General features: G+C 50.0%; 1 protein-coding gene across 4 annotated transcripts in view; it reads left to right on the top strand.

Moving 5' to 3' along the window:
* ALS2CL (ALS2 C-terminal like) overlaps window positions 1-26098 on the top strand; it is a 178133-nt gene that overhangs the window by 136762 nt on the left and 15273 nt on the right. For 3 of the 4 annotated variants that reach the window (XM_069729128.1, XM_069729130.1, XM_069729129.1), the window contains exons 18-22: window positions 7549-7722; window positions 15922-16009; window positions 16493-16650; window positions 19979-20041; window positions 25814-25990. In XM_069729128.1, the coding sequence (XP_069585229.1) occupies window positions 7549-7722; window positions 15922-16009; window positions 16493-16650; window positions 19979-20041; window positions 25814-25990 (660 nt within the window). The remainder of the gene's footprint in view (window positions 1-7548; window positions 7723-15921; window positions 16010-16492; window positions 16651-19978; window positions 20042-25813; window positions 25991-26098) is intronic. The other variant, XM_069729131.1, reaches the window with a different exon arrangement.

The following is a 26098-nucleotide window of genomic DNA, read 5'->3' as shown; positions in this document are numbered from 1 at the left end:
ATAGCAAACAAATAGCAAAGGAGAACTTAGCTATGCAGAGCAGCAGGCCACAGGAATGATCCAGGGAAAAACAAGTCCAACACTGGAACATTGACAGGAAGCATGGATCAAAGCATTAGGTGGAGTTAAGTAGAGAAGCACCTAACGACCTCACCAGATCACCTGAGGGAGGAAACTCAGAAGCTGCAGTACCACTTTCCTCCACAAACGGAAGCTCCCAGAGAGAATCAGCAGAAGTACCACTTGTGACCACAGGAGTGAACTCTACCACAGAATTCATAACAGTACCCCCCCCCCTTGAGGAGGGGTCACCGAACCCTCACCAGAGCCCCCAGGCCGACCAGGATGAGCCACATGAAAGGCACGAACAAGATCGGGAGCATGGACATCAGGGGCAAAAACCCAGGAATTGTCTTCCTGAGCATAACCCTTCCATTTAACCAGATACTGGAGTTTCCGTCTTGAAACACGAGAATCCAAAATCTTCTCCACAATATACTCCAATTCCCCCTCCACCAAAACCGGGGCAGGAGGTTCAACAGATGGAACCATAGGTGCCACGTATCTCCGCAACAATGACCTATGGAATACGTTATGTATGGAAAAAGAATCTGGGAGGGTCAGACGAAAAGACACAGGATTAAGAACCTCAGAAATCCTATACGGACCAATAAAACGAGGTTTAAACTTAGGAGAGGAAACCTTCATAGGAATATAACGAGATGACAACCAAATAAGATCCCCAACACGAAGTCGGGGACCCACACGGCGTCTGCGATTAGCGAAACGTTGAGCCTTCTCCTGGGACAAGGTCAAATTGTCCACTACCTGAGTCCAAATCTGCTGCAACCTGTCCACCACAGTATCCACACCAGGACAGTCCGAAGACTCAACCTGTCCTGAAGAGAAACGAGGATGGAACCCAGAATTGCAGAAAAACGGTGAAACCAAGGTAGCCGAGCTGGCCCGATTATTAAGGGCGAACTCAGCCAAAGGCAAAAAGGACACCCAATCATCCTGATCAGCAGAAACAAAGCACCTCAGATATGTTTCCAAGGTCTGATTGGTTCGTTCGGTCTGGCCATTAGTCTGAGGATGGAAAGCCGAGGAAAAAGACAAGTCAATGCCCATCCTACCACAAAAGGCTCGCCAAAACCTCGAAACAAACTGGGAACCTCTGTCAGAAACAATATTCTCTGGAATGCCATGCAAACGAACCACATGCTGGAAGAACAAAGGCACCAAATCAGAGGAGGAAGGCAATTTAACCAAGGGCACCAGATGGACCATTTTAGAAAAGCGATCACAGACCACCCAAATGACTGACATCTTTTGAGAAACGGGAAGGTCAGAAATAAAATCCATAGAGATATGTGTCCAAGGCCTCTTCGGGACCGGCAAGGGCAAAAGCAACCCACTGGCACGAGAACAGCAGGGCTTAGCCCGAGCACAAATCCCACAGGACTGCACAAAAGTACGCACATCCCGCGACAGAGACGGCCACCAAAAGGATCTAGCCACTAACTCTCTGGTACCAAAGATTCCAGGATGACCAGCCAACACCGAACAATGAAGTTCAGAGATAACTCTATTCGTCCACCTATCAGGGACAAACAGTTTCTCCGCTGGGCAACGATCAGGTTTATTAGCCTGAAATTTTTGCAGCATCCGCCGCAAATCAGGGGAGATGGCAGACACAATTACTCCTTCCTTGAGGATACCCGCTGGCTCAGATAAACCCGGAGAGTCGGGCACAAAACTCCTAGACAGAGCATCCGCCTTCACATTTTTAGAGCCCGGAAGGTACGAAATCACAAAGTCAAAACGGGCAAAAAACAACGACCAACGAGCTTGTCTAGGATTCAAGCGCTTGGCAGACTCGAGATAAGTCAAGTTCTTATGATCAGTCAATACCACCACGCGATGCTTAGCTCCTTCAAGCCAATGACGCCACTCCTCGAATGCCCACTTCATGGCCAGCAACTCTTGGTTGCCCACATCATAATTTCGCTCAGCAGGCGAAAACTTCCTGGAAAAGAAAGCGCATGGTTTCATCACTGAGCAACCAGAACCTCTCTGTGACAAAACAGCCCCTGCTCCAATCTCAGAAGCATCAACCTCGACCTGGAACGGAAGAGAAACATCTGGTTGACATAACACAGGGGCAGAAGAAAAACGACGCTTCAACTCTTGAAAAGCTTCCACAGCAGCAGAAGACCAATTGACCAAATCAGCACCCTTCTTGGTCAAATCGGTCAATGGTTTGGCAACACTAGAAAAATTGCAGATGAAGCGACGATAAAAATTAGCAAAGCCCAGGAACTTTTGCAGACTTTTCAGAGATGTCGGCTGAGTCCAATCATGGATGGCTTGGACCTTAACCGGATCCATCTCGATAGTAGAAGGGGAAAAGATGAACCCCAAAAATGAAACCTTCTGCACACCAAAGAGACACTTTGATCCCTTCACAAACAAAGAATTAGCACGCAGGACCTGAAAAACCGTTCTGACCTGCTTCACATGAGACTCCCAATCATCTGAGAAGATCAAAATGTCATCCAAGTACACAATCAGGAATTTATCCAGGTACTTACGGAAGATGTCATGCATAAAGGACTGAAACACTGATGGAGCATTGGCAAGTCCGAACGGCATCACTAGATACTCAAAATGACCCTCGGGCGTATTAAATGCAGTTTTCCATTCATCGCCTTGCCTGATTCTCACCAGATTATATGCACCACAAAGATCTATCTTAGTGAACCAACTAGCCCCCTTAATCCGAGCAAACAAATCAGATAACAATGGCAAGGGGTACTGAAATGTAACAGTGATCTTATTAAGAAGGCGGTAATCTATACATGGTCTCAGCGAACCATCCTTCTTGGCTACAAAAAAGAACCCTGCTCCTAATGGCGACGATGACGGGCGAATATGCCCCTTCTCCAGGGATTCCTTCACATAACTGCGCATAGCGGTGTGCTCAGGCACGGATAAATTAAACAGTCGACCTTTTGGGAATTTACTACCAGGAATCAAATTGATAGCACAATCACAGTCCCTATGCGGAGGTAGGGTATCGGACTTGGGCTCATCAAATACATCCCGGTAATCAGACAAGAACTCTGGAACCTCAGAAGGGGTGGATGACGAAATTGACAGAAATGGAACATCACCATGTACCCCCTGACAACCCCAGCTGGACACCAACATGGAATTCCAATCCAATACTGGATTATGGGCTTGTAGCCATGGCAACCCCAACACGACCACATCATGCAGATTATGCAACACCAGAAAGCGAATAACTTCCTGATGTGCAGGAGCCATGCACATGGTCAGCTGGGTCCAGTATTGAGGCTTATTCTTGGCCAAAGGTGTAGCATCAATTCCTCTCAATGGAATAGGACACTGCAAGGGCTCCAAGAAAAACCCACAACGCTTAGCATAATCCAAATCCATCAGATTCAGGGCAGCGCCTGAATCCACAAACGCCATGACAGAATACGACGACAAGGAGCATATCAAGGTAACGGACAGAAGAAATTTTGACTGTACAGTACCAATGGCGGCAGACCTAGCGAACCGCTTAGTGCGCTTAGGACAATCAGAGATAGCATGAGTGGAATCACCACAGTAGAAACACAGACCATTCAGACGTCTGTGTTCTTGCCGTTCAACTCTGGTCAAAGTCCTATCGCACTGCATAGGCTCCGGTTTAAGCTCAGGTAATACCGCCAAATGGTGCACAGATTTACGCTCACGCAAGCGTCGACCGATCTGAATGGCCAAAGACATAGACTCATTCAAACCAGCGGGCATAGGAAATCCCACCATGACATCCTTAATGGCTTCAGAGAGACCCTTTCTGAAAATGGCTGCAAGCGCAGATTCATTCCATTGAGTGAGCACGGACCATTTTCTAAATTTCTGGCAATATATCTCTATCTCATCCTGAGCCTGACAAAGAGCCAGCAAATTTTTTTCTGCCTGATCTACTGAATTAGGCTCATCGTACAGCAATCCAAGCGCCAGGAAAAACGCATCGATATTACTTAATGCAGGATCTCCTGACGCAAGAGAAAATGCCCAGTCCTGAGGGTCGCCACGCAAAAAAGAAATGACGATCCTAACCTGTTGCGCTGGGTCACCAGAGGAGCGAGGTTTCAAAGCCAGAAACAGTTTACAATTATTCTTGAAACTCAGAAATTTAGTTCTATCTCCAAAAAACAAATCAGGAATAGGAATTCTCGGTTCTAACAAAGAATTCTGAACCACAAAATTTTGAATATCTTGAACTCTTGCCGTGAGCTGATCTACACATGAAGACAGACCTTTAATGTCCATTGTAACACCTGTGTCCTGAACCACCCAAATGTCTAGGGGAAAAAAAAGACAAATCACAGTGCAAAGGAAAAAAAATGGTCTCAGAACTTCTTTTTTCCCTCTATTGAGAATCATTAGTACTTTTGGCTTCCTGTACTGTTATGATAGGCAATTCAGTATCACAATGGACATAGCGATCAGAGCACATACAGTGATCTGACAATAACCCAAAATAATAGAACGAGCTCTGAGACGTGGGAACTCTGTAGACCGCAATCCCTGATCCTAACAAACCACACTAGAGGCAGCCGTGGATTGCGCCTAACTCTACCTATGCAACTCGACACAGCCTGAGAAACTAACTAGCCTGAAGATAGAAAAATAAGCCTACCTTGCCTCAGAGAAATACCCCAAAGGAAAAGGCAGCCCCCCACATATAATGACTGTGAGTTAAGATGAAAAGACAAACGTAGAGATGAAATAGATTCAGCAAAGTGAGGCCCGACTTTCTTAACAGAGCGAAGATAGGAAAGATAACTTTGCGGTCCACACAAAACCCTAAAGAAAACCACGCAAAGGGGGCAAAAAGACCCTCCGTACCGAACTAACGGCACGGAGGTACACCCTTTGCGTCCCAGAGCTTCCAGCAAAACAAATAGACAAGCTGGACAGAAAAAATAGCAAACAAATAGCAAAGGAGAACTTAGCTATGCAGAGCAGCAGGCCACAGGAATGATCCAGGGAAAAACAAGTCCAACACTGGAACATTGACAGGAAGCATGGATCAAAGCATTAGGTGGAGTTAAGTAGAGAAGCACCTAACGACCTCACCAGATCACCTGAGGGAGGAAACTCAGAAGCTGCAGTACCACTTTCCTCCACAAACGGAAGCTCCCAGAGAGAATCAGCAGAAGTACCACTTGTGACCACAGGAGTGAACTCTACCACAGAATTCACAACAGGTTCGTATAAGTCTGTGCAGATATTGGTCCCACAGTGGCAAGGAATCCCAACACAAAGTCCACAGATATCAACTGTGTCCGCAACTTAGAGTAGGTCTCCCCTCTCTCTCATGTTTGAAAGCAGAAGGGAAGGTGCCAGAAGATAGTGATAGGCTGAAGAGGTGGGTTAGGGATGGGATGAGTGTGGTGGTGAGGTTAGGGAGGAGGTGGGATGGGATGGGGTCGAGAGCACAAGTGGTGAGGTGCGATTTGGAGAGGAGACAATTAAGCCCCCCTTCAGTGATGTTGGATAGGAAGGTTATGGGGTTTGAGCATTGGTCTGGTATACAAAGGGGTTGTGGTGGTTGAACAATGAAGACTTGCCTTGTCTGGCCGATCTTGTTTTTAAAGTGTGTGGCAAAGTCCTCAGCAGAGATGAGGGAGGTTGGAGGGGGCAGTGGGGGGCGGAGGAGGGAGTTAAAGGTTTTCAATAACTGTTTGGGGTTGTAGGATAGGGAGGATACAAGGGTTGTGAAGTCGCCTGTTTAGCAGAGGTGAGAGCAGATTTGAAAGCGAGTGTTGCTTGTTTATATATAGTGAAGTCGTCTTGTGAATATGTTTTTTTCCAACGCCGCTCTGCAACCCTGGACACTTGCCGGAGCTTTTTAGTGATGTTATTGTGCCAGGGTTGCCTATTGATACGTCGCACTCTGCCATGAACGAGGGGGGCAACCGTGTCAATAGCTGATGCGAGAGTGGCATTGTAGAAAGCAGTGGCACTGTCTGTGTCGTGAGGATATGGATGCTAGTGGTAGGATAGAGTCAGAGAGTGTGCGAGGGTCTAGATGTGCGAGGTTTCTGCGGGGGTGCGCATGTTGCTGGACATGGGTGACCGGTGAGGAGGACAGGGATGAGAAGGTGAGCAGATGGTGGTCGGATAGAGGGAGAGGGGAGGTGGTGAAGTTAGATAGAGAGCAGAGACGGGTGAAGATCAGGTCTAGGGTATGTCCGTCTGTGTGGGTGTCTGCGGAGGACCACTGAGTAAGTCCAAAAGATGAAGTAAGGGACAGAAGTTTGGAGGCTGTTGACTGAAGGGTTTCAATGGGGATGTTGAAGTCACCCATGATGATGGTGGGAATGTCAGCAGAGAGAAAGTGAAGAAGCCAGGTGGAGAATTGGTCAATAAAGACAGTGGTCGGGCCCGGAGGTCGGTATATGACGGCCACTTGGAGGTTGGAGGGAGAGTAGATGCGGACAGAATGGACTTCAAAAGAAGGGAGGATAAGGAAGGGTAGAGGTGGGATTTGGTTAAAGGTGCAGTTAGGAGAAAGGAGAAGACCCACTCCTCCACCATGTTTGTTGCCGGGTCGAGGGGTGTGGGTGAAGTGGAGGCCTCCGTAACAGCGCAGCAGGGGACGTGGTGTCAGAGGGTGTTACGGGAGAGAAAAAGGTCGTGAATCACGTGAAGCTTATTGCAGATTGAGCGGGCATTCCAGAGTGCTCCAGAGAGAGGGAGCAGGGGGGTGGGCGTCAGGGGCACGGGTTTTATGTTGGAAAGATTGCGGTAGTTCATATTAAATAGGGAGCGGTAGGAGGTGGTAGCAGTGGGAGGTATGAGCTGTGGGGGTCCGGGGTTGGGAGATATGTCTCCAGCAGTGAGGAGAAGCGGAGAAAGGGAGAGCAGGTGGGAGAAAGAGAGAGTGGCCGACTTGTTTTATGTTTTATTAGGACAGATTTGAGGTTGAGGAGCGGTCAGCAGAGGAGGACAGGTGGGGAGGTAAGAGGGGTTTGGGGATAGCGAAGGAGGGAGAGGATTAGTGGAGCAAACACTGTAAGGGCATAGGTAAACATGGTGAAGGAGTAAGATGGGTTCATAGAAAAGCTAGCTCCAAGTAATAAATGCTAACTCAGCAGACATACCCAGAAGAGACAGCGACATAGAGTGGGGTCCTGACTCCTGCCGTGACTAACTGCCGTTGAAATAACTGCGGCGACTTTATGCTTAGCTGCGTAATGCTTTGCTGCAGGAATGTGCGTTCCTGACCCCACACGCGTGCACCCCTTAAGATGCTACTAAATTTATAGGATATTTATAGACGTCATTGTCACAGCACCATCTAGTGGTCAGATTAACCACACAGATATCTATTACCCATAGACGTCATTGTCACAGCACCATCTAGTGGCCAGCTTTGAGCATACACATATAAACTCTGGTTTTTCTGGATTTTCCGTTGCCATCACTCGCCTATAATTCCCGCACTTGTTTCTCACCTCGCAGTCAGTTTGGCGCCGGCTCGTTCCCGGTGGAGGAGCGCTGGCAGGGAATATTCGAACAATTCCAGAAATTCCTTGAATCTGGATGCAAAAGAGAAAGTGAGGAATCGTTCCTGGGTTTTCATGTGAAGTCCAGCAAGAAGCTGCAGAAGTTGCAGGAGTATCTGCACTGTCCGAGGTGAGCGGGGTGCTGGGATACGGGCAATGACATGTCTGCCTGCAGGGGGGTAGGAGGAGGGGCAAATACTTCTGCTATGGCCCCCAATATCCGGGGACATCACATAGGAGAGGCTGCGACAGAGGAGGGCAGGAAACCAGCGTAATGCAAGACTACACAGCAGCACAGAGGATGTCAGGAGGCCATCAGGAGGAGCCCTGTAGGCAGTACCACAGCAGCACAGAGGATGTCAGGAGGCCATCAGGAGGAGCCCTGTAGGCAGTACCACAGCAGCACAGAGGATGTCAGGAGGCCATCAGGAGGAGCCCTGTAGGCAGTACCACAGCAGCACAGAGGATGTCAAGAGGCCATCAGGAGGAGCCCTGTAGGCAGTACCACAGCAGCACAGAGGATGTCAGGAGGGCATCAGGAGGAGCCCTGTAGGCAGAACCACAGCAGCACAGAGGATGTCAGGAGGCCATCAGGAGGAGCCCTGTAGGCAGAACCACAGCAGCACAGAGGATGTCAGGAGACCATCAGGAGGAGCCCTGTAGGCAGTACCACAGCAGCACAGAGGATGTCAGGAGGCCATCAGGAGGAGCCCTGTAGGCAGTACCACAGCAGCACAGAGGATGTCAAGAGGCCATCAGGAGGAGCCCTGTAGGCAGTACCACAGCAGCACAGAGGATGTCAGGAGGGCATCAGGAGGAGTCCTGTAGGCAGTACCACAGCAGCACAGAGGATGTCAGGAGGCCATCAGGAGGAGCCCTGTAGGCAGTACCACAGCAGCACAGAGGATGTCAGGAGGCCATCAGGAGGAGCCCTGTAGGCAGTACCACAGCAGCACAGAGGATGTCAGGAGGCCATCAGGAGGAGCCCTGTAGGCAGTACCACAGCAGCACAGAGGATGTCAGGAGGCCATCAGGAGGAGCCCTGTAGGCAGTACCACAGCAGCACAGAGGATGTCAAGAGGCCATCAGGAGGAGCCCTGTAGGCAGTACCACAGCAGCACAGAGGATGTCAGGAGGGCATCAGGAGGAGCCCTGTAGGCAGAACCACAGCAGCACAGAGGATGTCAGGAGGCCATCAGGAGGAGCCCTGTAGGCAGAACCACAGCAGCACAGAGGATGTCAGGAGGCCATCAGGAGGAGCCCTGTAGGCAGTACCACAGCAGCACAGAGGATGTCAGGAGGCCATCAGGAGGAGCCCTGTAGGCAGTACCACAGCAGCACAGAGGATGTCAAGAGGCCATCAGGAGGAGCCCTGTAGGCAGTACCACAGCAGCACAGAGGATGTCAGGAGGGCATCAGGAGGAGTCCTGTAGGCAGTACCACAGCAGCACAGAGGATGTCAGGAGGCCATCAGGAGGAGCCCTGTAGGCAGTACCACAGCAGCACAGAGGATGTCAGGAGGCCATCAGGAGGAGCCCTGTAGGCAGAACCACAGCAGCACAGAGGATGTCAGGAGGCCATCAGGAGGAGCCCTGTAGGCAGTACCACAGCAGCACAGAGGATGTCAGGAGGCCATCAGGAGGAGTCCTGTAGGCAGTACCACAGCAGCACAGAGGATGTCAGGAGGCCATCAGGAGGAGCCCTGTAGGCAGAACCACAGCAGCACAGAGGATGTCAGGAGGCCATCAGGAGGAGCCCTGTAGGCAGTACCACAGCAGCACAGAGGATGTCAGGAGGCCATCAGGAGGAGTCCTGTAGGCAGAACCACAGCAGCACCGAGGATGTCAGGAGGGCATCAGGAGGAGCCCTGTAGGCAGTACCACAGCAGCACAGAGGATGTCAGGAGGCCATCAGGAGGAGCCCTGTAGGCAGTACCACAGCAGCACAGAGGATGTCAGGAGGCCATCAGGAGGAGCCCTGTAGGCAGTACCACAGCAGCACAGAGGATGTCAGGAGCCATCAGGAGGAGCCCTGTAGGCAGAACCACAGCAGCACAGAGGATGTCAGGAGGCCATCAGGAGGAGCCCTGTAGGCAGTACCACAGCAGCACAGAGGATGTCAGGAGGCCATCAGGAGGAGTCCTGTAGGCAGTACCACAGCAGCACAGAGGATGTCAGGAGGGCATCAGGAGGAGTCCTGTAGGCAGTACCACAGCAGCACAGAGGATGTCAGGAGGCCATCAGGAGGAGCCCTGTAGGCAGTACCACAGCAGCACAGAGGATGTCAGGAGGCCATCAGGAGGAGCCCTGTCGGCAGTACCACAGCAGCACAGAGGATGTCAGGAGGCCATCAGGAGGAGTCTTGTAGGCAGAACCACAGCAGCACAGAGGATGTCAGGAGGCCATCAGGAGGAGTCTTGTAGGCAGAACCACAGCAGCACAGAGGATGTCAGGAGGCCATCAGGAGGAGTCTTGTAGGCAGTACCACAGCAGCACAGAGGATGTCAGGAGCCATCAGGAGGAGTCCTGTAGGCAGAACCACAGCAGCACAGAGGATGTCAGGAGGCCATCAGGAGGAGCCCTGTCGGCAGTACCACAGCAGCACAGAGGATGTCAGGAGGCCATCAGGAGGAGTCTTGTAGGCAGAACCACAGCAGCACAGAGGATGTCAGGAGGCCATCAGGAGGAGTCTTGTATGCAGTACCACAGCAGCACAGAGGATGTCAGGAGCCATCAGGAGGAGTCTTGTAGGCAGAACCACAGCAGCACAGAGGATTACAGGAAGGCATCAGGAGGAGCCCTGTAGGCAGTACCACAGCAGCACAGAGGATGTCAGGAGGCCATCAGGAGGAGTCTTGTAGGCAGAACCACAGCAGCACAGAGGATGTCAGGAGGCCATCAGGAGGAGTCCTGTAGGCAGAACCACAGCAGCACAGAGGATGTCAGGAGGCCATCAGGAGGAGTCTTGTAGGCAGTACCACAGCAGCACAGAGGATGTCAGGAGCCATCAGGAGGAGTCTTGTAGGCAGAACCACAGCAGCACAGAGGATTACAGGAAGGCATCAGGAGGAGCCTTGTAGGCAGAACCACAGCAGCACAGAGGATGTCAGGAGGCCATCAGGAGGAGCCCTGTAGGCAGAACCACAGCAGCACAGAGGATGTCAGGAGGCCATCAGGAGGAGCCCTGTAGGCAGTTCCACAGCAGCACAGAGGATGTCAGGAGGCCATCAGGAGGAGTCTTGTAGGCAGTACCACAGCAGCACAGAGGATGTCAGGAGGCCATCAGGAGGAGTCTTGTAGGCAGAACCACAGCAGCACAGAGGATTACAGGAAGGCATCAGGAGGAGCCCTGTAGGCAGTACCACAGCAGCACAGAGGATGTCAGGAGCCATCAGGAGGAGCCCTGTAGGCAGAACCACAACAACACAGAGGATGTCAGGAGGCCATCAGGAGGAGCCCTGTAGGCAGTACCACAGCAGCACAGAGGATGTCAGGAGGCCATCAGGAGGAGTCCTGTAGGCAGTACCACAGCAGCACAGAGGATGTCAGGAGGGCATCAGGAGGAGTCCTGTAGGCAGTACCACAGCAGCACAGAGGATGTCAGGAGGGCATCAGGAGGAGTCCTGTAAGCAGTACCACAGCAGCACAGAGGATGTCAGGAGGCCATCAGGAGGAGCCCTGTAGGCAGTACCACAGCAGCACAGAGGATGTCAGGAGGCCATCAGGAGGAGCCCTGTCGGCAGTACCACAGCAGCACAGAGGATGTCAGGAGGCCATCAGGAGGAGTCTTGTAGGCAGAACCACAGCAGCACAGAGGATGTCAGGAGGCCATCAGGAGGAGTCTTGTAGGCAGTACCACAGCAGCACAGAGGATGTCAGGAGCCATCAGGAGGAGTCCTGTAGGCAGAACCACAGCAGCACAGAGGATGTCAGGAGGCCATCAGGAGGAGCCCTGTCGGCAGTACCACAGCAGCACAGAGGATGTCAGGAGGCCATCAGGAGGAGTCTTGTAGGCAGAACCACAGCAGCACAGAGGATGTCAGGAGCCATCAGGAGGAGTCTTGTAGGCAGAACCACAGCAGCACAGAGGATTACAGGAAGGCATCAGGAGGAGCCCTGTAGGCAGTACCACAGCAGCACAGAGGATGTCAGGAGGCCATCAGGAGGAGTCTTGTAGGCAGAACCACAGCAGCACAGAGGATGTCAGGAGGCCATCAGGAGGAGTCCTGTAGGCAGAACCACAGCAGCACAGAGGATGTCAGGAGGCCATCAGGAGGAGTCTTGTAGGCAGAACCACAGCAGCACAGAGGATGTCAGGAGGCCATCAGGAGGAGTCTTGTAGGCAGAACCACAGCAGCACAGAGGATTACAGGAAGGCATCAGGAGGAGCCTTGTAGGCAGAACCACAGCAGCACAGAGGATGTCAGGAGGCCATCAGGAGGAGCCCTGTAGGCAGAACCACAGCAGCACAGAGGATGTCAGGAGGCCATCAGGAGGAGCCCTGTAGGCAGTTCCACAGCAGCACAGAGGATGTCAGGAGGCCATCAGGAGGAGCCCTGTAGGCAGAATCACAGCAGCACAGAGGATGTCAGGAGGCCATCAGGAGGAGCCCTGTAGGCAGAACCACAGCAGCACAGAGGATGTCAGGAGGCCATCAGGAGGAGCCCTGTAGGCAGAACCACAGCAGCACAGAGGATGTCAGGAGGCCATCAGGAGGAGTCTTGTAGGCAGTACCACAGCAGCACAGAGGATGTCAGGAGGCCATCAGGAGGAGTCTTGTAGGCAGAATCACAGCAGCACAGAGGATGTCAGGAGGCCATCAGGAGGAGCCCTGTAGGCAGTACCACAGCAGCACAGAGGAGGTCAGGAGGCCATCAGGAGGAGTCCTGTAGGCAGAACCACAGCAGCACAGAGGATGTCAGGAGGCCATCAGGAGGAGTCTTGTAGGCAGAACCACAGCAGCACAGAGGATGTCAGGAGGCCATCAGGAGGAGTCTTGTAGGCAGAACCACAGCAGCACAGAGGATGTCAGGAGGCCATCAGGAGGAGTCTTGAAGGCAGTACCACAGCAGCACAGAGGATGTCAGGAGGAGCCCTGTAGGCAGAACCACAGCAGCACAGAGGATGTCAGGAGGAGCCCTGTAGGCAGAACCACAGCAGCACAGAGGATGTCAGGAGGCCATCAGGAGGAGCCCTGTAGGCAGTTCCACAGCAGCACAGAGGATGTCAGGAGGGCATCAGGAGGAGCCCTGTAGGCAGAACCACAGCAGCACAGATGATGTCAGGAGCCATCAGGAGGAGTCTTGTAGGCAGAACCACAGCAGCACAGAGGATGTCAGGAGGCCATCAGGAGGAGTCTTGTAGGCAGAACCACAGCAGCACAGAGGATGTCAGGAGGCCATCAGGAGGAGTCTTGTAGGCAGAACCACAGCAGCACAGAGGATGTCAGGAGGCCATCAGGAGGAGCCCTGTAGGCAGAACCACAGCAGCACAGAGGATGTCAGGAGGCCATCAGGAGGAGCCCTGTAGGCAGTACCACAGCAGCACAGAGGATGTCAGGAGGCCATCAGGAGGAGCCCTGTAGGCAGAACCACAGCAGCACAGAGGATGTCAGGAGGCCATCAGGAGGAGCCCTGTAGGCAGTACCACAGCAGCACAGAGGATGTCAGGAGGCCATCAGGAGGAGCCCTGTAGGCAGTACCACAGCAGCACAGAGGATGTCAGGAGGCCATCAGGAGGAGCCCTGTAGGCAGTACCACAGCAGCACAGAGGATGTCAGGAGGCCATCAGGAGGAGCCCTGTAGGCAGTACCACAGCAGCACAGAGGATGTCAGGAGGCCATCAGGAGGAGCCCTGTAGGCAGTACCACAGCAGCACAGAGGATGTCAGGAGGCCATCAGGAGGAGCCCTGTAGGCAGAACCACAGCAGCACAGAGGATGTCAGGAGGCCATCAGGAGGAGCCCTGTAGGCAGTACCACAGCAGCACAGAGGATGTCAGGAGGCCATCAGGAGGAGCCCTGTAGGCAGTACCACAGCAGCACAGAGGATGTCAGGAGGCCATCAGGAGGAGCCCTGTAGGCAGTACCACAGCAGCACAGAGGATGTCAGGAGGCCATCAGGAGGAGCCCTGTAGGCAGCACCACAGCAGCACAGAGGATGTCAGGAGGCCATCAGGAGGAGCCCTGTAGGCAGAACCACAGCAGCACAGAGGATGTCAGGAGGCCATCAGGAGGAGCCCTGTAGGCAGTACCACAGCAGCACAGAGGATGTCAGGAGGCCATCAGGAGGAGCCCTGTAGGCAGAATCACAGCAGCACAGAGGATGTCAGGAGGGCATCAGGAGGAGCCCTGTAGGCAGTACCACAGCAGCACAGAGGATGTCAGGAGGCCATCAGGAGGAGCCCTGTAGGCAGTACCACAGCAGCACAGAGGATGTCAGGAGGCCATCAGGAGGAGCCCTGTAGGCAGTACCACAGCAGCACAGAGGATGTCAGGAGGCCATCAGGAGGAGCCCTGTAGGCAGCACCACAGCAGCACAGAGGATGTCAGGAGGCCATCAGGAGGAGTCCTGTAGGCAGTACCACAGCAGCACAGAGGATGTCAGGAAGCCATCAGGAGGAGCCCTGTAGGCAGAATCACAGCAGCACAGAGGATGTCAGGAGGCCATCAGGAGGAGTCCTGTAGGCAGAATCACAGCAGCACAGAGGATGTCAGGAAGCCATCAGGAGGAGTCCTGTAGGCAGAACCACAGCAGCACAGAGGATGTCAGGAGCCATCAGGAGGAGTCCTGTAGGCATAACCACAGCAGCACAGAGGATGTCAGAAGGCCATCAGGAGGAGCCCTGTAGGCAGTACCACAGCAGCACAGAGGATGTCAGGAGGCCATCAGGAGGAGTCTTGTAGGCAGTACCACAGCAGCACAGAGGATGTCAGGAGCCATCAGGAGGAGCCCTGTAGGCAGAACCACAGCAGCACAGAGGATGTCAGGAGGCCATCAGGAGGAGCCCTGTAGGCAGAATCACAGCAGCACAGAGGATGTCAGGAGGGCATCAGGAGGAGCCCTGTAGGCAGTACCACAGCAGCACAGAGGATGTCAGGAGGCCATCAGGAGGAGCCCTGTAGGCAGTACCACAGCAGCACAGAGGATGTCAGGAGCCATCAGGAGGAGCCCTGTAGGCAGCACCACAGCAGCACAGAGGATGTCAGGAGGCCATCAGGAGGAGCCCTGTAGGCAGTTCCACAGCAGCACAGAGGATGTCAGGAGGCCATCAGGAGGAGCCCTGTAGGCAGAACCACAGCAGCACAGAGGATGTCAGGAGGCCATCAGGAGGAGCCCTGTAGGCAGTACCACAGCAGCACAGAGGATGTCAGGAGCCATCAGGAGGAGCCCTGTAGGCAGCACCACAGCAGCACAGAGGATGTCAGGAGGCCATCAGGAGGAGCCCTGTAGGCAGAATCACAGCAGCACAGAGGATGTCAGGAGGCCATCAGGAGGAGTCCTGTAGGCAGAATCACAGCAGCACAGAGGATGTCAGGAAGCCATCAGGAGGAGTCCTGTAGGCAGAACCACAGCAGCACAGAGGATGTCAGGAGCCATCAGGAGGAGTCCTGTAGGCAGAACCACAGCAGCACAGAGGATGTCAGAAGGCCATCAGGAGGAGCCCTGTAGGCAGTACCACAGCAGCACAGAGGATGTCAGGAGGCCATCAGGAGGAGTCTTGTAGGCAGTACCACAGCAGCACAGAGGATGTCAGGAGCCATCAGGAGGAGCCCTGTAGGCAGAACCACAGCAGCACAGAGGATGTCAGGAGGCCATCAGGAGGAGCCCTGTAGGCAGAATCACAGCAGCACAGAGGATGTCAGGAGGGCATCAGGAGGAGCCCTGTAGGCAGTACCACAGCAGCACAGAGGATGTCAGGAGGCCATCAGGAGGAGCCCTGTAGGCAGTACCACAGCAGCACAGAGGATGTCAGGAGCCATCAGGAGGAGCCCTGTAGGCAGCACCACAGCAGCACAGAGGATGTCAGGAGGCCATCAGGAGGAGCCCTGTAGGCAGTACACAAGAGTATTACGGTGTCTGTATGGAGAGGAGGAGGACTTACATCAGGTCTCAGCTGTGCAGAGCGTTTCAGCCCTACATAGTAACATAGTAACATAGTAACATAGTTAGTAAGGCCGAAAAAAGACATTTGTCCATCCAGTTCAGCCTATATTCCATCATAATAAATACCCAGATCTACGTCCTTCTACAGAACCTAATAATTGTATGATACAATATTGTTCTGCTCCAGCCCTAATATCCAAAACCTGATGTTTGTGTCTGTTCTCAGGGACAACGAGAAGGACTCGGGTCAGATTGAAGATGTTATGCAGGAGCTGAGTCTGGAAGCTGAATCTTTACAGAAATATCTGGAGAAGGTAAAACACCGCTATGTGATTAGGACATCATTGTGAAATTTAAAGCGACAGTACGCCCATATGTTTGGTCATGGCGCATATTACTGACACCATTATTTTAATGCCAATGCAGCCCTATCAGCCCCCAGTCATCTCATGGCGGCTTCAGAATTGTTACTTAGTGTGATTCTCATGAATGTGGGTGGAGCTATTGTCAGTGTAGGCGTGGTTTCCTGAACAGTGGGTGTGGCTCTTGAATGTAGGTGTGGTTTCATGATCAGTGGCTGTGACTCATGAATGTGGGCGTGGTTTCCTGGACAGAGGGTGTGTCTCATGAATGTGGTTTCCTGAACAGTGGGCGTGTCTCTCGTAAATTTGGGTGTGAGTCATGAATGTGGGTGTGGTTTCCCGATCAGTGGGTGTGGCTTATATTGCTCCCATTTCTCAGTTTCGGGGGATGGTACATCTTGTATTATGTGCCTATTTTGTACTGTTCTTTTTCAGGCCTTTAACACTTCCCACCACCCCCTGAAGAAGGTGATGAAGCTGCTCCTGCTGGTCTTCCAGGCCACATACTCGGGGCTGGGAGCCAACCTCCATCTGCTGAGCATGGCGCAGGAGGAGATCAAGTACTATGCAAGGAAGCTCTGGGAGTTCTTCAGGTGTCTCCCTTTATCCTCTCAACAGTTATATGGAAGGACTACAGGGTGTCCAGTGTGTGCATGTAATAACATTGTCCCTGGTGTCCGGTGTAATAATAATAATATCCCTGGTGTCCGGTGTAATAATAATAATAATATTGTCCCTGGTGTCCGGTGTAATAATAATAATAATATTGTCCCTGGTGTCCAGTGTAATAATAATAATAATAATAATATTGTCCCTGGTGTCCAGTGTAATAATAATAATAATATTGTCCCTGGTGTCCAGTGTAATAATAATAATAATAATAATATTGTCCCTGGTGTCCAGTGTAATAATAATAATAATATTGTCCCTGGTGTCCGGTGTAATAATAATAATAATATTGTCCCTGGTGTCCGGTGTAATAATAATAATAATAATATTGTCCCTGGTGTCCGGTGTAATAATAATAATAATAATATTGTCCCTGGTGTCCGGTGTAATAATAATAATAATAATAATAATAATATTGTCCCTGGTGTCCAGTGTAATAATAATAATAATATTGTCCCTGGTGTCTGGTGTAATAATAATAATAATAATAATAATATTGTCCCTGGTGTCTGGTGTAATAATAATAATAATAATATTGTCCCTGGTGTCCAGTGTAATAATAATAATGTCCCTGGTGTCCAGCGTAATAATAATAAAAATAATATTGTCCCTGGTGTCCGGTGTAGTAGTAATAATAATAATAATAATGATATTATCCCTGGTGTCCGGTGTTATTATTATTATTATTATTCCACTGGACACCAGGGAAGATATTATTATTATTACACCGGACACCAGGGAAGATATTATTATTATTACACTGGACACCAGGGACAATATTATTATTACCCCGGACACCAGTGGTGTCCGGGGTAATAATGATGATATTATCCCTGGTGTCCGGGGTAATAATGATGATGTTATCCCTGGTGTCCGTGGTAATAATGATATTATCCCTGGTGTCCAGTGTAATAATAATGATAATATCCCTGGTGTCCGGGGTAATAATGATGATGTTATCCCTGGTGTCCGGGGTAATAATGATGATGTTATCCCTGGTGTCCGGGGTAATAATGATGATGTTATCCCTGGTGTCCGGGGTAATAATGATGATATTATCCCTGGTGTCCGGGGTAATAATGATGATATTATCCCTGGTGTCCGGGGTAATAATGATGATATTATCCCTGGTGTCCGGGGTAATAATAATGATATTATCCCTGATGTCTGAGGTAATAATGATGATATTATCCCTGGTGTCCGGTGTAATAATAATGATCATATCCCTGGTGTCCGGGGTAATAATAATGATGTGATCCCTGGTGTCCGGGGTAATAATGATGATTTTATCCCTGGTGTCCGGGGTAATAATGATGATGTTATCCCTGGTGTCTGGGGTAATAATAATGATCATATCCCTGGTGTCCGGGTAATAATGATGATTTTATCCCTGGTGTCCGGGGTAATAATGATGATGTTATCCCTGATGTCTGAGGTAATAATGATGATATTATCCCTGGTGTCCGGGGTAATAATGATGATATTATCCCTGGTGTCCGGGGTAATAATGATGATATTATCCCTGGTGTCCGGGGTAATAATAATGATATTATCCCTGATGTCTGAGGTAATAATGATGATATTATCCCTGGTGTCCGGTGTAATAATAATGATCATATCCCTGGTGTCCGGGGTAATAATAATGATGTGATCCCTGGTGTCCGGGGTAATAATGATGATTTTATCCCTTGTGTCCGGGGTAATAATGATGATGTTATCCCTGGTGTCTGGGGTAATAATAATGATCATATCCCTGGTGTCCGGGTAATAATGATGATTTTATCCCTGGTGTCCGGGGTAATAATGATGATGTTATCCCTGATGTCTGAGGTAATAATGATGATATTATCCCTGGTGTCCGGGGTAATAATGATGATATTATCCCTGGTGTCCGGGGTAATAATGATGATATTATCCCTGGTGTCCGGTGTAATAATAATGATCATATCCCTGGTGTCCGGGGTAATAATGATGATATTATCCCTGGTGTCCGGGGTAATAATGATGATGTTATCCCTGGTGTCCGGGGTAATAATAATGATGATGTTATCCCTGGTGTCCGGGGTAATAATGATGATGTTATCCCTGGTGTCCGGGGTAATAATGATGATATTATCCCTGGTGTCCGGGGTAATAATGATGATGTTATCCCTGGTGTCCGGGGTAATAATGATGATGTTATCCCTGGTGTCCGGGGTAATAATGATGATGTTATCCCTGGTGTCCGGGGTAATAATGATGTTATCTCTGGTGTCCGGGGTAATAATGATGATGTTATCCCTGGTGTCCGGGGTAATAATGATGATATTATCCCTGGTGTCCGGGGTAATATTGATGATATTATCCCTGGTGTCTGGTGTAATAATAATGATCATATCCCTGGTGTCCGGGGTAATAATAATGATATTATCCCTGGTGTCCGGGGTAATAATGATGATATTATCCCTGGTGTCCGGGGTAATAATGATGATATTATCACTGGTGTCCGGGGTAATAATGATGATATTATCCCTGGTGTCCGGGGTAATAATAATGATATTATCCCTGGTGTCCGGGGTAATAATGATGATATTATCCCTGGTGTCCGGGGTAATAAAGATGATATTATCCCTGGTGTCTGGGGTAATAATAATGATGATGTTATCCCTGGTGTCCGGGGTAATAATGATGATGTTATCCCTGGTGTCCGGGGTAATAATGATGTTATCTCTGGTGTCCGGGGTAATAATGATGATGTTTTCCCTGGTGTCCGGGGTAATAATGATGATATTATCCCTGGTGTCCGGGGTAATATTGATGATATTATCCCTGGTGTCCGGGGTAATAATGATGATGTTATCCCTGGTGTCCGGGGTAATAATGATGATATTATCCCTGGTGTCCGGGGTAATAATGATGATATTATCCCTGGTGTCCGGGGTAATAATGATGATATTATCCCTGGTGTCCGGGGTAATAATGATGATGTTATCCCTGGTGTCCGGGGTAATAATGATGATATTATCCCTGGTGTCCGGGGTAATAATGATGATATTATCCCTGGTGTCCGGGGTAATAATGATGATATTATCCCTGGTGTCCGGGGTAATAATGATGATGTTATCCCTGGTGTCCGGGGTAATAATGATGATGTTATCCCTGGTGTCCGGGGTAATAATGATGTTATCCCTGGTGTCCGGGGTAATAATGATGATTTTATCCCTGGTGTTCGGTGGGTTAGTATTTTTATTCCTGCTCTTATCTCTTTTTTAGAGTTTTACTCGCTATGAAAGCAGATAAAAGTGGCCATTCGCTGCTGGACGACGATGAAATGAGGTGAAGATTCAGCTTTTCTTGTGTTTGTGTTTTTATGACGGACTTGTTGGGAAACATTACTAATAATCAGATTCTCTGGAAACTTTCCATCACGTTGTAATCCGGCACCAGAATCATCAATTCGGATAATTCACAGCGACATCGGAGATCAGTGCTAGAGATGAGCGATCGCCAAACATAAATTCGGCACATTCGGATTTGTGATCAGAAACACGAGCAAAATTTAATAAAATTGGCAAAAAATCGGTAACATTCGGTAAAAGTGCGGGAAAATATTTGCGTCGCCAAAAAAGTATTTCCCGCACTTTAGCACCAGTAATGGTGGTGTATGATGAGCTTGGGGCACGTGTTTGATGAGGGGAGGGGGTTGCAGAGCTCAGAGACGCCGCCTTCTTGTAAGCACAGCAGTCATTTTTTTTCCTAACTTTATGTGTGCACATTGCTGCTAGCCAATCAGGGTGCAGAAAACACCCACAATGTCCTGACACAACGGCTTGTGTCATTGGCTGCTAAAATCACATGTCCCTCACCATATAAAGAGCGGACATCTTGTTTTAGCGCCATTTTGACACTGATACAGCGCAGAGAGGCTGCTCCTGATGCTGGCACTGTTAGCAGCAAGATTTCAGCTAGTTATTTAGGCGGCTGTGTATCAGTCAGATAGTGTAGCTAGAGAGTGTCCAGTGTAGCTGTAAAATTTACGTTCCAGAATTTTTTTTTTTCTTGGGGCCATTACTGAGGTTCTCAGACAAAGCCAGCAGGCACATGTCCTACAAGTGTGTTGTGCACTGCTCCTATTGTGCTCCACCTTTTAAAAACCTATTTTCTTCTGTGACTAACAGGTTACAGCACGCCATATTTCACCTTGGAATTTACTGATGCTGATATTCAGCTGTTTGCAGAGGTGGTGCAGAGTTTAAAATCTAATTTTTTGTTGCTAATACTGTGCTCCTACCACATTATCTGAGCAACATGGCTGGGAAAAAGTGAGGCCGTGGTGGAAGGGGAATTAGGCTTGGTGTTCAAGGTGTACATGGGGTAGGTGGTAATGTTTGTGAAAGCGCTAGTGAACCAACGTCACGCCCTATGCAAAGACAACTGCCAACCTCTGTTACTGGACAGGCTACACCACCTTTCTTTGGCAGATGCACAGCGGTATGCCTTGATGAGGCCCAGAAAGAACATGTGCTCAAGTGGAGGGCAAGTGCAGCTTCAAGTGGCCTCTCCTCCTCTTCCTCCACCTCAACATAACACCAAGTGCAATCCACAGAGGTGGCAAACAAATTCCCCTTGCTCCCCCCCCACATCCCAACTCTTCAACCGTACAACTGACTGTCCGGAACCACAGATGGGTGAGTCTGAAGGGCTGTTCACATAATCTATGCCATTTTCATCAGAAGTGTACTCAAAAGCTTCACAGAGTCAAGAGAAGGAAATCTGCAACGATGCCCAAAATTTTTTTAGCTTGGATCCGGGGCAGGAAGAAGTACACTCCGAAAAGCATCCTGACTCTTGTCATCAGACGTTAACCCCTGGGGGGGTTATCCTGATGAGGCTCAGATATCTGAGGCTCTCAAGGGCGACTCCAAGGGCGAGGAATGTGATAACACAGAGGATGATGATGATGATATGTTAGATCCCAGTTGGCGTGAACATACTGGCACACAGCTGAGTAGGTCATCTGAGGAGGAAGACGAGAAGACTACATTGTGCTGTAGGTCGCAGACACAGTGATGAAGCCACAATGAGCAATACATCCTCAGCCACAACTGGGGCTGTGACCATCAGCGTCTGTGGGTCTGCATCTCGCAGGGGTGGCAAGGGTTGCCTAGCCTGGGCCTTTTTTGACACTGGAAAGGATGAGCCAACTCATGAAATCTGCCAAGTTTGCAAAAAAAAAAAAAACTGAGTCGAGATAAAAAGTACAATAATTTGACTACTACATGTATGAACCTTCACATGCGCAATCAACATGCTTTACTGTGGGAATCCCACTGCACTAAAATTCGGACCAGTGGAACTGAACAACCATCAGCCTCCCCATCAATCGCATCTGCTGCTTGTTCCTCTTCCTATGTTACCGTGCCAACTATTGAGACTGCAGAACCTTGGGTTCTTTCCCGATCGAGTCCCGCTGACTGAGAGCCCACCGTCAGCTGTAACAGAAGCGGACATGCCTGCAGTTTTAGACTCGTCTCACAGAACGAGCACAGCACAAGTTTCTCAATTCACAGTAACCTCTCTGCCTGCACCTCTCTCACGGTCCAGCTGTTTGTCCACGGAACCGCAGTTGTGGTCACGTAAAAGATTTTCTTCCTACGCATGACAAAGCTAAGAGGTTGAACTCCACCATCTCCAATCTGTTGGCCACGCCAAGGCATTAGCAGCAGCAGCAGTGGTGGAAGAAGCAATTTCTGTGAGTCCTTTGACACTTTTTTTAGACCAACTCATCCACCAGCACAACACAGTCCAAGTCTTACACATGGTGAACGAATGGAGAGGATGGTGTAGGAGTATCTAGAACTAAATATCAATACCATCAGGGAGGGTTTGGAACCTTTCACATTTTGTTTATCCAAAATTGATGAGTGGCCTGAGCTAGCCACACACACTTGGAGGCTTTATCATGCCCGGAGGTCAGCGTTTTATCAGAATTGTCTTCAGCGCTGCTGGTGGTGTCCTAATGGATAAGCGCATCCGGCTGTTCCCAGAAAGTGTAGCCAGCCTATTGTTCATCAAGATGAACAAGTCATGGATCTCCAAGGACTTTGCAGCCCAATCGCAGTGTGATGCATTAATGCTGTCACGATATGGTATGAAATATCATATAAGTAGTTTCTCTTGCTAGCAGGCTGTGGGCTAAAAAAAAAACCCTTCCCTTTCACTCAGCCAAGAGCTTTCCTTTCCAAGGTATGGGGGAAGAAGAGTTTATTACCTCTAGCTCGGAGAGCAAAGGTATTTACGACCGGCATCCCTGCAGTGGAAAGTGACCAGCTAGAAATGGATTACAAGTCCCCAGAACCCCTGAGGTCTTTGTTCTGTTTTTGTAAGATATTAGGCAAACCAATTAAGATAGAAACAGGAAAATGCATATTCTTAATCTCCCTTGGTGGTTCTATCCATCACTCTAAACATGAGCTTCTAACTCCATCTGGTAAAGAAGTAGGGATTTCTCGGTAAATATGTATCACAGATAGGACATATTTGATCTCATTAGAATGCCCACGTTAATCCGAGATGAATGCTGGGTTTGTTAGGACTACGACATGTTTTGTAGCGAAGTTATAGAAAGTAGACAAATTTAAGGTTGAAGTACTCAGAATGTAGAGAGAAGAGGGTCTGGATAAGCCAGCCTTTCTGTGATGTCACAGGCTGCAGGTTTTAAGTTTCTGGCAGGCTCCCAGCAGTGACTTCTTGTCTTTTTCCTGGAGAGCCCTGAGCACGTCCAATGAACTGGGACGTATGGAAACTCCACTAGCCTGGTTGTCTGCAATGCAATGAACTGAGAACATGTGAGTGTTATCTTTTCTCCTTTAATCCCCTTTATGTTATAATTACCTTGTACATATTTGCAATTGTCTCATTTGTAACATCTTTGTAAAATATTTTGATAAAGCACTAACTAAATTTTGTGGGGTATATTATTTAATACTAGTTCTCCATGCTCTAAAACGTACCCTAAGTCTCCTTAAGGGAATTACGCTACTCTGTTGGGTTAGCTTCGGACCCTTTTAATCGAAGCTGGTGGCAGCGATACCGTGTGCAGGCTTTTGGGGTGATGTTGTAGCGACTGCGGCGTTGATAATTATTGTTCCTGCCTGAGTGGGAGTAGTTTATCGTGTCGCTGCAGCGTGCCCAATAGCCAGTACATAGCAGGCAGCCTGTCTGGCGACTAATCACCCAGGGTGCAGTACCTAATCTGACCTGAGAGTAAGGGGGGCGCCAGAGAGCTGCAAGTGTTGAGTGGAACTGTAAGCGGGATATACATAAATCCCTGCAGTTCGTGGTATATTGAAGAGCAGTGGGATACCTAAAATAAGCCCCTGCTGTAAACTAAGAGGTCAATAGCCTTGTGTGTTTTTTTTCATCACATTGTGAAGTGGAGGAATAACTAAGATAAGCCCCCCTGCACATTTGATAGCCGTCTGTTGGCCTAAAGTCACCCCGATCCATGACGTAGGGGTGACGGTCACGGTGTGAATCGTGACAAATGCCATGTAGCTGCACTCTGTGATATCTTTAGTGTGGCTTCTGTGGCTGCTGCTGATGTTAACACAAATTTATGGAAATGTGAACCCTGCTTGTTGGGTGTCCATCTGCTGGATTGGGTGTAGAGGAAGGCGTGTCGGTCCCTATTATACTATCTATACTGTGGTGAAATTGATGCAACTTTGTTGGTGTCTGCCAGTAATTTTTGGAAATGTGACCACTCCTGGTTGGGTCTCCTTCATTTTGCCTGTAGCAGTAGGCCTCCGAGACCGTCAGTCCTTCACTCCCTTGGACTCAACTACCCGTGTTACACTCCATACATTTTTCTGTCAATGATAGTCTACAAAACTGATATTTGTGCCACCTGAGTGTGGCTCAGCAGGAAAGCAGGTAGAGGTGTTGCATGTCGTATCAGGGCTCCCAGCACAGGAGGCCTACACCGATCCCTCACCCATCACAGGAAGCCTACACTGATCCCTCACCCATCACAGGAGACCTACACTGATCCCTCACCCAGCACAGGAGGTCTACACCGATCCCTCTCCCAGCACAGGAGGTCTACACCGATCCCTCACCCTGCACAGGAGGCCTACACCGATCCCTCTCCCAGCACAGGAGGCCTACACCGATCCCTCTCCCAGCACAGGAGGCCTACACCGATCCCTCTCCCAGCACAGGAGGCCTACACCGATCCCTCTCCCAGCACAGGAGGCCTACACCGATCCCTCTCCCAGCACAGGACGTCTACACCGATCCCTCTCACAGCAGAGGAGGCCTACACCGATCCCTCTCCCAGCACAGGAGGCCTACACCGATCCCTCTCCCAGCACAGGAGGCCTACACTGATCCCTCTCCCAGCACAGGAGGCCTACACCGATCCCTCTCCCAGCACAGGAGGCCTACACCGATCCCTCTCCCAGCACAGGAGGCCTACACCGATCCCTCTCCCAGCACAGGACGTCTACACCGATCCCTCTCACAGCACAGGAGGCCTACACCGATCCCTCTCCCAGCACAGGAGGCCTACACCGATCCCTCTCCCAGCACAGGAGGCCTACACCGATCCCTCTCCCAGCACAGGAGGCCTACACCGATCCCTCACCCACCTCGTCTTCCTGTGACATTCATTGGACAGCTGTAAATGCTGTCCCCGCCCCCGATACCTCATGCCTGGCTGATTGCTGCAGTGCTATGCTACAATCTGTACTGTGGTTGAATTGAGGCCACTTTCCTGGTGTCTGCCCCTCATGTGATGTGTTTTGGCTGAATTTGGGGCCATTGTAAGGTGTTGTGCATGAGTTTGTTTTTGCCTCCCATTGACATGAATGGCGTTCGGTTATGTTCAGCGAATATTCGACGAATTAATTGACGAAAATTGCAAAATTGACGATCGTAATCAGAACCGAACATTGAAATATTCGCTCATCTCTAATCACCCCAACTGGAAGCCACAACGACCATCTGATAATCCGGAATCACTCATAATCTGTCTCCATTTACGCAAGTTTACAGGGATTAAACCTCGAGGTGTGGGCTGATTGTGATATTTGTTATTATTTTCAGTGAGGACCTAAACCCCTCCACGCTCATCCTCCCGGCCATCCTGCCGCGCTTCCACGCCGACCTCTTCATGCTGTACATGCTGTATCGGCAGCAGGAGGACGCCCTCTACTGGCAGGGCATCGTGCGCTTGGGTCACCTGACTGACATCAAACTGCTGGAGTTTCTGGATGTGCAGAAGTGAGTACACGGGAGAAGAGGGGCCCTGAAGCGGGAGGTCAGAGGGGCCGCCCACCTGATGATCAGAGGGGCCCTGAAGCGGGAGGTGAGAGGGTCCCCGAAACAGAA

The sequence above is a fragment of the Ranitomeya imitator genome, chromosome 6 (genome assembly GCF_032444005.1).
Source record: "Ranitomeya imitator isolate aRanImi1 chromosome 6, aRanImi1.pri, whole genome shotgun sequence".
Taxonomy (NCBI): Eukaryota; Metazoa; Chordata; class Amphibia; order Anura; family Dendrobatidae; genus Ranitomeya; species Ranitomeya imitator.
The sequence above is the reverse complement of the archived record's forward strand: the minus strand, read 5'-3'. Positions and strand labels throughout refer to the sequence as shown.